At 42.2% G+C, this 14,771-nt stretch overlaps 1 protein-coding gene across 2 annotated transcripts in view; it reads left to right on the top strand.

Moving 5' to 3' along the window:
- MEIS1 (Meis homeobox 1) overlaps positions 1 to 14,771 on the top strand; it is a 134,995-nt gene that overhangs the window by 65,559 nt on the left and 54,665 nt on the right. For both annotated transcript variants that reach the window (XM_035001408.1, XM_035001409.1), the window contains exon 8: positions 9,597 to 9,742. In XM_035001408.1, coding sequence (XP_034857299.1) covers positions 9,597 to 9,742 — 146 coding nt within the window. The remainder of the gene's footprint in view (positions 1 to 9,596; positions 9,743 to 14,771) is intronic.

Here is a 14,771-nt window from a genome sequence, read left to right as displayed (position 1 = left end):
CACCCCCAGGACCCATTCACTGTCACCACAGTTTCTGTGAAAAAGAAAGAAACACTGAGCAAGGTGAGAGATGCGTGGCTTCCCAAATGCAGGAGGAATGAGCAAGGGCGGAGTGGTTGAGGGTGGAGGGGTGTAAGGACAAGTTTGGGAACTTGATCCTGGGCTCTTCTGAAAGGCTGGCATCTGCTGATTCAAACAACAACAACAACAACAACAACAAAACTTTCCCAGCACCAGCTGTATTTTTTTTTTTTTAAGATTTTATTTATTTTTTAGAGAGCAAGGAAGAGAGAAACAGCATGAGAGGGGAGAGGGTCAGAGGGAGAAGCAGGCTCCCCGCTGAGCCGGGAGCCCGATGTGGGACTCCATCCCAGGACCCTGGGATCATGACCTGAGCCGAAGGCAGACGCTTAACCATCTGAGCCACCCAGGTGCCCTGTATTTTTTTTTTAAACTTTACTTACTACTCTACCTAAAATTCTGCCACTTAAAGGCTCATTTGCATTAACAAATTTTCTTTCAAAGATGCCCACATTTCTGGGAAGGTGAGGTATCGGTTTTTCTTGCTGAGTCTCTATTAGTGCTTGCAGATCGCTTTCTACCTCAATAGGCCTGGCTTAGACCAACTAGACCAAAAGGCTGGGTATTTCAGTTGTTGGGAGATGGTGTGAACTCAGAGCAGGAAAAGGTTAGGTCTGGGTGGGGTGTCCACAGTGGGAGGCCAGGTGTCCCTACAAGGCGCTGGGATACTGGGAAACTCCAGGAGATGGATGCTGAGCAGTGAAGGTGATGTATAGAAAAGGAGGTACTAAAGGCACTTACACATACTTTAATATTTCCCCAGGCTGATGCTGTGTACAGAAATAGGAGGAAAAAAACTTCATCTTCCTCCTTCTTCTTATACGTCCTGACTTCCTGCACCTAGAGCTCAGATGTCAGAACTTTATTCACTTAATGAATTACTTTGGCTTTGATGAGCAAGCCTTAGGACCCAACACCATTCATAACTTGCTTCTATGTGAAAATATGTTCCAATGTCCAAACGCCCTATTTACAGATTAACTTTAGAGTGTGATCTGTGCCTACACTGGGGTCTACCCGAATGGGCTCATTGCTTTTCCATTGTCCTTCATTCCCCCATCTTAATTTGGAATCAGGTGCTTTGTTAGGTTGAACTAGAAAGAAACACTGGGGAATGAGGCTTTATTTGGTAACATTTAGGTAATATTGGGGCATGCGACGGAGAGGACACTCATGATGCCACAGAAGTACGTGTGTGGGTCTCTACTCAGAACCCTAGGGACAAACACCTAAATCCTGACCATGGCCCACGAGGCCCTGAGTGGTCTTGCTTCGCTCACCTTTCCAGCTTCACGTGGTCCTACGTTCCCAGGTTCAATTCTGTGGTTGTGTCACGCTTCCAGACACAGGGCCTTTGTACCTGCTGTTCCTGTGGCCTGCAATCCTTTCTCTGCTCTCTGCCCTTTTAGGCTGCTCCCCACCCCCACTTGACTTTCGCCACCCTTCAGATTCTGCTCCAGATTCCTCCTCAGTCCGTTTCCTTTGTTTCAACGCTCACAGACTTAATATTTCTTTCTGATTGAGTACAATCGTACTTTTATCACTGTGATTATTTTGTTTCACATCTGTGGCCTCTACCTGGAAAGCTCCACAGAAACAGGGACTCTTTCTGATTTTGTTCACCATTTGTGTCCCTCATGGTTGACATAGTGTTTGGGACATAGTCAGAATTCAGTACATTTCTGTCAAAAGAATAAATGAATGGTAAGAGTAACCGCTTATGCAAAAGACGGTTACCTCTGTGAGGGCTCTTTTTTTTTTTTTTTTTTTTTTGTGAGGGCTCATTTTTAAAGTCTGCACTTTACTTTCTAGAAAAGGAGTTACTTCGTTCATTGAGAGAGGTACTTTCTCCAGGCTCGGAGGCTCTATTTCTCCCGTTAGGTTTCTGTGATATCAGGAATCCACTAAAGGGCAGAATAAGGCTGTGAGCTGCTTCCACAGGGGCTAACTATTAACAAGTATTTGTCACTATTTAACAGACCTAAGTCAACGAGAAAGGAAAAGCTTCATGGCAAATCTCTGTAAAGCCAACCTGGGGAAATGTACCTAGACATTTCTTTTTGTAAGTGCCATAATGTGTGTATTTAAAGTTTGCCTATTCTTAATCTCCCCACCCCCTCCACTTTTCTTTACCTCTGTCTTATCGGTGACTGCCATTAGTGTATCTGTAACACTGGCCATTTCTTACGCCCCTTCTAGAACCTCACACTGGCCTGGCAGATGCCAACATCTAACTCCTTATCTTGGTTTCCGAAGGAACCACCTCAAGATTTTCAGGGAAGTCGTGGGTGATAACACAAAACATATGAGAATGTGCTTTCCTTTGTTATTTTTCTTTGATCAACTGAGAATCACTTTGAACTAAGAACAAGGAAATGTTAAACACCTAAGGATGAGAAAAGATGCAAAAGGGAGGGCAAGGTAACAGAACCCTGATTCAAGTCAACTCAAAAGTGAACCATTGGACGTAGACAATTATGTGTTTGCATATTGGCTGCAAATTTGAAGATATATGAAATCTACTGTGTTTCTCTTAAAAATGTGTAATAAGACTTATGGGGTTTTATTAGGTTTTCATTGATCGTATAAGATCCTTTCTAATGTCTCCGGGGACCCTGTGGCACGTCAGTCTGTAAGATAGTATCAGATACTAAGGTCTTCAGATAACCTGTTGCTGAAAAATTGCTGAGGCAGGGGTGGAGGAATGCTGTGGGGAAGGCCAATCCATGACTTGGCAAAACTAAGGAAAAGCCAGAGTTCTAGAGTTTTGTATTTAGCACTGAGTCTATAAAGTGTGAGCCTGGAGTCTGAGCTCAGGGTGAAATTGTCTGCTGAGAAACAGTTGAGTCTCTTTGTTAGGTTAAAACTGGGAGACGTGTAAAGTGATATATTTAATTCATTGGGAAAAATTCAGAGGGAAACAAAACTTTTGCTTTATTTTTTAGAGTTGAACTCAGGGAAAATGTACAAACAGCAAGAAATTTTAGTTCGGTAAATAGTTTTAAATTGTAATAGAAGGAGGTAGTATTCCTGAGAGACTATGACAAACACTAAAAAGAACTCTGATTCTTTCACTCAGTCCATCTTTTGTCCAAGATGAGCTGAAAGATTCCAAGGAAACGTCCCAGTTTTGGAGAATGCATTTCCTTTATGTTTTCTTATAGTTCTACTGATTTTCCTTGGTGAATATTCTTCAAGAGTTTAAGTATGTATCAAAAAGGAGTATAACAGCTGGAAATTGAAACTGTGGTTTTCTCCATGCAGTGAAACAAGAAATGCATTTGCTCATTCATTTAATATGCCATTGACAAGTCTATACCCTGGACACCGGGTAAGCCCGGGGCTAGAGAATCTTAGAGGGGACTATGACCCTGTCCTTGCTTTCACAGATCCTATGTAATCAAGCCAAGGGGACATAGACCACAGAAATCAACAGTCCTGCTAGAGTGTGATGTGTGTTTGGACGGAGGAATGTCGGGAACAGAAAAATTGGGGATTGGGGAGGGGTGTCACCAAACAGCTAGAGTCCAGCCCATGCTTCTTAGAGGAGATGGCAGTTGACCTAACCTAAAAAAGGTCACCAAGGAGCTTGCCAGGAAGGACGCTGAAAAAGGGGCTAGCACCAGGAGCCGCGAAGAGGTGTGAGGGCAGCGCCTGCAAGGGAGATGGAGGCTGGGGGTTGGGTGGGGACCCAGCAGCAGATAGGCTGGAAACACCCTGGGGTGGAGAGAAAGGACGTGAAAGTCCTTCCATGCCGGGCTAAAAAGTGTGGCCTTTATCCTGAAGGCAAATGATAACCACAGCAGGATTTTAAGAGCCAGGGTTATAAGATCAGATGTGTAGTTTAGAGAAATCATTCTGGCAGCGATTACACATTCTCCATGCAGACAAAACACTTCTTTATAACGTCTGAAGTATTTTCGCTGGTTCCTGAGAAAGGGTTGTCTATAGTTCTCACCATTTATCCTCTTAACATAACACAGAAACATTATCCCATCTGACTTCTGGCTAAGTAGACACAGCCATGATCTGGAGAAGTGGGCTTGGGGTAGTTTTACATTCTTCCTAACAACCTGGAGCACTCGGATAGCTCCGCTACAAAAGAAACCCGACCTCTTCGTACTGATGCGATGTTTGCACCAGCAGCCACTGGAAGGGCAGGAATGTTCTACACACCATGTAAGGGGTGAAACGCCATCTTCTCTTGTAGGTGTGCTGTGTGAGAAAACAGGCAAGAGGAGAAAACCCTTAATATTGGATGAAAATTTGGCCAGCTTACAACACAAGCTGCACAGCCTTAATTTTGACACCTTTCAAGACATGATAGCATTGACTCCGTATTGAAAGATGTGGATGCGATTACAGATGGCCTTGGTTTTCGGTCTACATACATTTCTGGAACAAACATTCTTTTTTTTTTTTTTTAAGATTTTTTTTTTTTAAATTTATTTATTACAGAGAGAGAGAGTGAGAGAGAGAGCGCAAGAGGGGAAAGGGTTAGAGGGAGAAGCAGACTCCCCGCCGAGCAGGGAGCCCGATGTGGGACTCGATCCCGGGACTCCGGGATCATGACCTGAGCCGAAGGCAGTCGCTTAACCAACTGAGCCACCCAGGCGCCCTGGAACAAACATTCTGTTTCCAAACACTTGGAGATGCGTAAAGCAAAAGCGAAGGGGAGAACCTGGCCAGAAACTATGGAGTCGCCGTGCAAAGTTGTAAATGAATTGTCATGAAGCTGGGGTGCCTTGCAGCTCAGCTTCTAGCAAAACAAGAAGGTCCACAACCTTACACCTTCATTTGCCCCACGCAGTTGAAAGTTCAGATCCCTAATTAGGAGTTTTGCCTCCAGGACAGAAAGAACCCTCTGACAGACAACCCATTTTTATTTATACCTGCTGACCCACTGACACTGGAAGTTCCTCTCTGTTGTGATGTAAATCTTGGGCACTTTTGGGGGTTTGTTTTTGCCTGGCTCAGAATAGGTTTTGGGGATGGGCAGTTCTGGGGGGGGGGAGGGAGGGCGAGGGCGTTAGGAGGAAGAAAAAAATGGGAGCAGGGCTTTGACCTGCCAGAGAGGAGCCCCTGCTGACACGGTCAGTCTGACCCATTGAATGGCCTGAATACGGTAAATGCCGCTTTATTCTGCCTTGAAAGGCACGAGATAGCACAGTCTAAATGCTTGGGCATGCTTAAATAGGCGACTCGGGATGTTTGAGTTGAGCGTGTTTGAAATCTGAGCCCTCTGACAGCCTGGGAGCTGCCACAGGTCACCTGCCTTGCTCCGCAGGGACAGACCAGGTCTCACAAGAAATTGTCCGTAGACGAATTGTAGTACAAATTCCTTTCTTTGTTGGTTGGCCTCTTTCACTAGACCATGGCCTATAAAATTTTGTAAAAACAATTCTTAAATATTATTTGAAAGGGCAAATGGCCCCCGCTGAAAGGTTTGACAGTTTGACATATAGTGCATGGTTTTGATAGCTCGGAAACTGGAAAGTGTGGCCAGGATTCTCCCCCTGCTCGTTAGAAGCCTGGCGTTTTCGTTTTTCGTCTTGTTGCTGCTGAGTCCCTCTGCCCCTTGCGATCTGACAGGCGATGAGTCCGCTTCAGTGAGCTTCAATCCTTTTAGACTAATTCGTGAGAGAGCAGAAAAATGGCTAGCACCTTTGAATCCAGCGTCCAAAAAGAACAGAACCAGGTATTGCCAATTAAGGAGCCATTCGGATAATCATATCAAAGCAGATTGCTTCAGAGGCTCTCATAAGGCCAGAGCCAGTGCCCAGTGCGGGGTGGGGTGGGGGTGGGGGGCAGAGTTTCACTTGAGTGAGGGGGGGAAAAGGGATTTGAGCGGCCCGGTCTCCTCAGAGCTGGGGAGTCACAAGGAAGTGGATTTCTGCATTAGAATTTTGCATTTGTGTAGGCGGTGTGTGCTCTGGCCCATCGGCTGCCTCTGCATAGCCAAAGGCCATTTTCACGAGCCTCTGGCCCCTCAGTCACTGGCCTGCTAGTTAATTGCCACACGGACTTCGTGACACATGGGCAGATAATATGACATTTTCGGTTTCTGTCACTAGCAAACGCCACAACGTTGCTTGCACTAGTTGCTAAGAAGCTGTCAGAAACCATTAGCAATTGGCTAAAGTCGCCCTATGGCATTTCCTCATAGCATCAGCAAAACGAGCATAAATCACCCACTGGAGCCTACTGCTATCCTAATGAGGCTGTAAGCTTGTTTATGGACTAGCATCATTTTTATGATTATTTCCACCTTTTCAGTTTGCCTTCATTTGGCGGCAGGAGAAGTCAGCTCCAGGAATGAAGTCACTGCTGACATTTTACAAATGGGGTTCAGAGCTGCTGCGTGCTGCCATGTGGTCGGCCGGCGGTTCTGCAAGTTTGTTTAGTGATCTTAAAAATAAAAAAAGGAAATAAATCCTCCAGAGACCGCATCGAGGTGACTGTATCAAATTGCAGAGTGAATGGAAATGCTCAAGGTACAATTGACCATTTAGACTTTCCTCTGAGGTTGAGACGTTTCGAGATCAATTTTCAATTCTAGAAAGTGGAAGAGGTTAAACAATTTATTAAAATCTATGAAAGTGTTTGCTTTTAGAATCGTCTGTTTTATTATGCTCCTCTCCTTCCCCATCTTCTCCATTTCCCTAACTTGTGTCGGGAAGGAGCAGGGTTTATTGTTTTAGGCTTTTCTGAACATGCAGCAGTATTTACACTGGATTGAAAGCATTTGCTTCCAATGAAAATCTTGTCTTAGATTACAACCCAGCAGTGTAATTTCCCTCCCAGATGGGAGTAAAGTAGCTGTATTTGCCTAAAAACAGTAGGAAGAACAAACTGTGCATTAAGCCAAGGCTGTTTTTGGCTTGAGCTAATGATGTAATAGAAACCTTTTATTCGGGAGAGGTCACTGCCAGGGACTGAAGGGGGTGATCTGGCTCCTGCTTGAAAGGGTTCTCCATTGTGTCTACATAAGTCTTCACTTAAAAAATTCTGTTCCTAATGCTCCTGCTTTCATACAGCAGAAATAAACAGGAAAGGTTCTGGTGAGTGTTACACATGGAATGCAGAAAGCCTTCCTCTCCTAATGGAGTATATAATTCAGGTGCCCTAAGGCATGCTTTCAGGAATTCTTTTGCCTGAGGTAATGGGAAGCTAAGGCTGCTTTAAGGCCTTGATTATCTATTGATGCACAAAGCTGGAAAAAAGTCATCTCCGCTGGATTATAGTAGATATTTCCATAAATTATCAATGAATTCTCTTCGAGGCAGGCACTAGGCATTGCCTGCTAAATTAATCTGAAGGGGTTTTGAGACGGATGGAAAGGCTATTTTTTTTTAAGGTGGAAAACAATCATGGGGAGGTGGTGAAAAACTGTCATTAGGTTAGAAGCTTTTCATTTTTAATCAGTGATCAAGTAATATGTTTCTTTTCCTTGGTTACCTTTTGCATATTGAAAGTGGATTAGCCCACTGAAATTTTAAATGCTGTTGAGTTGGTTTCTTTTCTCATGTTTCTTTAATGAATTGTTATTTTATATGGTGAATTGCTTCTCTGAATAAAAAGCCTCTTTAAATAGTGGACTTTCAAGGAATTTATTAGGCAAATCCAAGGGGACTCCTTATAAAACACTTGGTTATGCAAAGAGTTTGGTGGGGGTGGAAGGAGCACTGATTTAGGGATACGGGTGTCTGGTCCGGCAAGCCCCATCCCTGCTGCGTGACCTTGGGCCAGTCACCCAAGCACTTTCTTCACTGCTGCTACAGCGAGGGCTTTGGGACTGTGGGTCTTTAAGATCTTTTCCACTGAGAGCACAGCTGTGATCCTGTGGAACTTTAACAGAATAGATGGATTTTTAAATACAATAAAATGATGGATTTTTAAATTAAGAAAAATCACACTCAGAAAAGTTCTGCAGAAGTTTTGTGTGGCATACGCTGTAATCATAGGAGAAATGTTGATATTTAGTCTGTTCCTCACGCAACTGTTTTTAAACTTTACCTCAGTACAAGTTAAGGCAATTTGGGGGCAATTTCCTTTTTTTGGGGGGGATGGGCAGGGGACTCCTGAGGGAGCTGTTAGGAACAATTGATGAATGGCAACATAATGACTATCGATTAGACTGAAATAACTGAAATCAAGGTAGTAAGTATATTTGTACCTAGTGTATTTAGGTAACAGAAAGAAGGAATATGAAATAAGTTCACGAAGCGGTGTAACTGAGTATGAGGCTAGTTCCAATGTACAGTGGCTAGGAAACTTGTCTTACCGAAGTACCCGACTCCTGGGGCATGTCCACGGCTCTCCAGTGAAGTGCATAACCCAGGGAATGTGCTCTTCGATGCATGTGTTGCCTCATGGCAAAGCCTTGCTGCTGTAACTCTTCTTCCTGGGCCGGATCCACCTGTCCCTTTCTCAAAGTCGGTACCTTCTTCGGGGGCACGTTTGACAGAAGCCAAGCTGCTTTTTAGTGTAGTGGTTTTAGTCCAGGCTTGTTTCCCCTCTGAAGTTTTGTGCCAAGCACGAGATACTTAGTTTCCATTTGTACCTTATGACTTGTTTTGGACAGTGTGGTTATATGGGCTGAAATTTCATTTTTTGTCTTATTAAACATGGCACTGTAAAAGGAATACTACGTGTTTTGTTTTATTGTGTCACAGAGCCAGAATATTTTCTAGAAGAAACAACATAAATGTTATAACACGAATCAATGGAAGACTAGGATCCAATATTCAGGAATTTGTAAACAGGTGACTTTTCAAATGAGAAAGATTTAAATCTAGAAGAAATTTTAGAAACTGCCTGGATTTTTAGGGTAATACAATCCCAATGGACTATTCGTTTAACATCGCTTTATTTGACTTACACAGTAACTGTTTCCTAATTAAAAAACTATTTCAGGAGTTTTGCCCTTAGTAAACTTGATGCTCTCTTTTTATGACAAGAAGAATTATATTCTATTTGAAGCATTCCTATGTCAAATCGCTTAGATGATGGACTACTTACATCTCCGTGGCCTACTTTAGTTTTAAGATAGATCACTTGTGGAAATAGTTGATATCTCAAGTGCGTCTTCTCACAAGTTGACATCAACGACTATACGTGGGGTTTGAATACCCAGGCAGGGACAGCACCTCTGCCCATGGCCACCACCTTATTTAACTCCCCAGTAGGAGTTACACTTACCACGTCTCAGCTCTACACATCTGAATCATTACCACGGAACAAAGAAAGCTACTGAAGAGATTGGCTATTTCCCTTTATTCCCTTTGACCTTTCCCACTGTTCTTTGGAAGAAGTTCCTTAGACCTGACTACTTTTGAGCCTAGGCCTTGTTCTTTCTCTTTGTCTTGGAAAAAAAAAAAAAAAAAAAAACAGTACCAAATAAACTATTAATCATTTATATTGCTCTTTTGGTTTTGTGTATATCCAAAGGCATTCTATTTGAATAAAGCATGTCAAGGTAGCATCAGTCAAAATTTGATTCACTATGTTTGCAGGTGATGGCTTGGACAACAGTGTAGCTTCCCCCAGCACAGGTGACGATGATGATCCAGATAAGGACAAAAAGCGTCACAAAAAGCGTGGCATCTTTCCCAAAGTAGCCACGAATATCATGAGGGCGTGGCTGTTCCAGCATCTAACAGTAAGTGGATTCTAAATGACATATGTAAACTAAATATGGACGGTGAACCAGTTGTGAGAGAAAAAAAAAATGGGGGAGAAGTGATCCCCTCTGCACTTGGAATATTTCATAAGTCACTGTGTTCCCCTAGTTTTTACAAAAGTGTTAGCACTTAATTTCCTAGATACTTACCCCAAATGAGGAGTTTTATTTGAAGTTCACTATTGCAATTTTGTTAACTGTAAGTTATAAGGTTTAGGAGTTCATGTGACTTGTGATTTTAAGTATGTATGTTAATGATGTTGCTTTTCTCAGTGTGACTCTGAGGTACTTAGAACCAACTCCTACTAAGAAGAAAGTCAGCCAAACCCCAGAGAGAAGGACTTAATTTCTTCTAACGCTTCAGTGGACCTTTGTAGCGAACGGTCCAAAAAAGTTTAAATCTTGTTGCAATGGCAAGATGCTCACATAATTTGCCTTTAAGTGGTTTGAATGGCCTGGTTGCCATTCCAAAACATTCATCTGAGTCAGGGCTGCACAGTGAAAGTTGTCCCTGTACTTAGAACTGTAAAGGAAAACAGCAATATAGAGTCGGCTCTTCCTGTGTAGTCCCTTGTGACTTTTCAAGCAGAGTAACAGTTTATATTGTCTGTGTGAGTATTGCTGTTTTCACTGCAGGAATTCTCCTGGAGATGTGAGAAACTGGAGATTGGGGGCTTTATGCCACCAAGGGATTTGTTTTGTTTGGTTATTGTTCTGAATGAATTTCATGTTCAAAATATTTATAATCATAATATTTTGGTGGATATTTTTGTAAGTGCATACTGATTTAATGACATCCAGGGAAGAAGACCAAATGAAAATTTATGGATAAAATAATACTTTAAAAATCAGCAAAATTGTTGGCAAGGGGGACTTTCACTATTAGGGGCAAAGGTTGAATTTAGATAGGTCATAGCCTCGCCTCGCCTCGCCTCGCCTAGCCTAGCCTAAAATGAATGAATGCTAAATATCTTGGCTTTTTGAAAAATGTCAGAAGCAAACTCTTTATGTTACCGTTTTTAGCCTAGTTTGCTTTTTTTGGAAGTCATTTATTTGTACGTATCAAGGTTAATTTTGCGTTGTCCCCGATGTACCCAGGTCTGTTGACCCTCATGCCTTTGCCCACTTTCAGAGCTATGTTCCTCAGAGATTTGTACTGTTACAGGGAGACACACAGGGGCTGTCGAAGGCCACGCTGGGTCTGCTTCTCTGGATAGAGGCTGTGCCTCCAGTAACACTCGAGGGTATAAATTAATCCAGGTTTTCCAGCATCTGTGAATAAAATAAAAACTGAGAGCAGCAGGAGCACTTAAAAAAACACACACAAAAAAAGTTTCCTCTCTCTCTTCCAGCCATCGTGATTCCACACAGCCACTAACCTCCACTGACAGTTCTGGAATCAGCTTCGGAGGTTGGTTAATGCTGGTTAATAGTTGAAGCTTGAGATGGCGTAGCTGATTTTAACACCACATAAGGTTTACCTAAAACCCAATTCGGGTGCCATTACTTACTGACACTTGTTACATAGATGTGGATAGTTTGAGATCTGCCTCGTGCAAGGTGTAAGGTTGCTGCTGAGATTACCAACCTCGACTGAAGGGGTGGGGGGAAGGAAGGGCGAGGGTCCGGAGGGCATGGCGGGCACAGGAGGAAGAATAAATAGCAGGAGATAAGAAGAGACAGTCGGTCGGAGGTGCTGATGCAGCCGTGCTGATATTTCGTCACTGGGGCTGACCAGCCAACCTGATCTGGAGGATGAGGGAGGGAGGGGACAAAATCAGGTGGCCCCGGAAGTTACAACCCGAGTCTATTTCCTGTACTAACAGGAAAAAAAAAAAAAATGAATGGATTTCGTCAGCCTGCATCTCAGTCTACAGAGGAGCTTTGGCTTTCCTTGAAGCTGAGATGCCCCTGAATAAAATATAATCAAATATTGGTTCAGACAGAATCAGGAGAGAGAGAAGCAAGTTCTTTTATTCATCCACCAGGTTTCCTGGTTTTCTAGGTCATACCCTTGGGAAGAACCTTGCAGAGAGCTATATTATCTTCTTAAAACAAAACAGAAAACTTCTTTAGCAGCCAGCAGGATCTTACCTGCATTGCGGTGCTTTTTGTGGTCCATATGTTATTGGGACAATTGGATTAGAAATTATTCCTAAACTGCCTGATTTCTTGAGGTTGGGCTAATTTCTTTCAGTTTGGGGGTCTGTACTGGCCTGACCACCACCCTGGAAGGGGAAACCCATTCGTCTACATCTCTATGAAGGCTCACAGAAATTGCCTTGTGGTTCACATTGGGCATGCCCACCTGCTTCCCCACTCCACTCCCATGTGCTCATACAAAAATATCGATAATGGTGACCATCTCGAAAAAGCAAATGTCTCATAATGTCATCTAAAAAACAAAGGAGATATATTTAAATGTTCTCCCTCTTTCCCACCCCCAATGAAAGCCATTCCCTTCCCTCTTCTCAATTGCAAGACCAGCTAGATCTCCAGTTATCAGGAACACCCTTCCCCTTGTCTTGCTATACTTCTTGAAGGAATGCACAAACTGTTTAGGTAATTGTTTATAGTCAGGAGCTGATAATAATAAATTCTACGGGAAAAATCCCGTAGAGTTTAAGGAAAGTTTTGTTATCTGTTCAAATGTAAGTAAGCAGTGATAGCTCTGTACTACTCTTTTAGCAACTTTATTTCAAGTTCTGTGAGTTCTTCGGGATGCGCAATTCATTTGGAAGTTGCTACAGATTTTAAATGATCACATTCTTGCTATATGATTAATGTAACTTCTCTAGAAAATCCTGTCTGAAATCTTGCAAGATACAAAAGAGCTACTGAAACTCTGGCTAATTAAAACAATAGCAATAACAGTTTATTAGCAAATTGTAAAAACTAATCTTTTAAATGCCAAATGGCATATTATGAAAGCTCACATACCTTTTTGAAAGCAAATTCCTACTCTTTTTTTCTCTTTCAAATAAATGGGTCAATCTTTACATTGGATTTATTCAGTTAAAATAGCAACAACAACAAAAACCTGCCTTTGAAAGGGCTTTCAAGCATTTACGTGTTGGAGGAATAGAACAGGCCCTGGAAAACAAAACAAAACAAAACAAAACATTCTGGATTCGCACCCCAGCTGCATCAGAAAAATGTGCTGTTCTGTAGCTGCCCATAGGTAGATTTAATCAGTAGCACATTTTACTACTCCAAGGAGAGAACTAATGCATCATTCTTGGACTCACAGTCTCTAGTGAGCTAAACTGGAAATACTTGTATATGATGAAAATAATAAAAGAAAAAGGAAACAGATTTTAAACTTTGGTGATTATGGGGTAAAAGGAAATTTCAGTGATGAAAATTTCCACCTCAGTCTTAGTTGAACATTTGCCAGGGTTTGATAACTAGAGAAGGTCTCTTAAAAGAAACTATTCCCTGGAATTGAAAAGAGTGACTGACATTATTTAGATAGTAAGTGAGAATTAGAAAGAAAACAAAAGCATTTATTAATAGAAATGCTTGCATTTGCCTGAAGATAAATTACTGCAAACAACTACAAACTCCTTAACATTTGAGTATGAGTCACTGTATAGGCAGGCAGTTCGGGGGCCTACACACGAAGGTTTCTTTTTCCTTCTTAAAGGCGTTATTCCAACTATAACTGTAACCTACTATGGCCTAATGTTTAAACTGGATGTGTTTTGCTTATTGCCAGTTCTTTTGCTACATAGTGTTACAAAGCTATATGCCTAAGGGCCTAGTGAAAATGAGAAGGGATAAATACAATGTTTAAGGTAAAAATCAAGGGGTTTCTGTTTTGTTTGATTTTCCTACCCTATTGCACATTTACCCTATTGCATATTGCAGGTTTAAATATAATCTAAATAGAAAAGCGGTTAATATGGTTCTTATTTAGAATATGCAGTGACATATTTTCCTGCCTGGAGCTGCTGTGTGTCCCAGGAGTCTTGAAAGTTAGGAAGAATGCAGGCTGTTAAAATACACACCTGTGGGTTCAGGTGAAGAAACCATGCAAGGGGCGACATATCTGGCATTGACCAGTTGGGGAGGTGACCCTCAAGGTGAATTGATTTTCATTCACATTCTCTTGGATTCCTTTCACTGATCTTTGGGGTCTCATTGGGTACTTAATAGAGACACTTTGTTTCTATGTCAGATACACATATTTTACTCTTTGGTTTTGTTTTGTTTGTCTCTTATTGTGAACTTCTAGCCTGGAAAATGTTTTGGGTTTTTTTTGTTTTTTTTTTGTCTGTGGCAAAATTTATGTCTCAATTTCTGATTTATAAGACTTCCCTCTCAATGTGGATAAAGCCAAAGTGAGGGGTTGTAGAATCTTCCAGGTTGAGAATGGCGTTTCCATAGAGACACTATTAGATGAAAAGTGCCCTGCGGGTCTGCCACTCTAAGGATGGCGTAAATGGAATTGAATTGGGAATTGAATGCTCTAGAGGAGACAGATGTTGTTTCATTGGTTTTGCTTTCGGTAACAAGATCTTTTGGCGACATCTTAGTGTCATATCTCTGCTTGCAGTTTTGGAAGGATTGTTCTCTAAACATTAGGAATTACTATTACACTGAAAAAGTACCTCTCATTGGTATCCAGACAACCCGTTCTGTTGATCAAGGTGAGTGAAAGGTCAAAAGGCAGAAGAAGGACCTGTAGGCAGGCCTTAGGTAGGTAGCAGATGGGATATGCTCCCCTCCTTCCATTTCTGTTTCTCTGTCCCTCACCTCTAAACTTTGATAGCTTTAATGGTAATATTTCCATTGTGCCTAGCCAGCCAGCATGATTCAGCTAAAATTAGTCCTAAGACGATAGTGGGGCAGGAAGACGGTATTCTCAAACTCTTGCCTGGAATGGGAATCAGGGTAGGGCAAAGTATTTGAGAAAGACAGTCCCTCCTCCAAACTAGTCCTAACTTATCTTCACGTTCATGTGCCTGTCCTGAGGAAGGTGGTTGGTGGAGACAGCAACTCCGAG

This window comes from Mirounga leonina, unplaced genomic scaffold (assembly GCF_011800145.1).
Source record: "Mirounga leonina isolate KUSES-001 unplaced genomic scaffold, KU_Mleo_1.0 Mir_125, whole genome shotgun sequence".
NCBI lineage: Eukaryota > Metazoa > Chordata > Mammalia > Carnivora > Phocidae > Mirounga > Mirounga leonina.
Note: the sequence above shows the minus strand (reverse complement) of the source record. Positions and strands in the feature narration are given on the sequence as shown.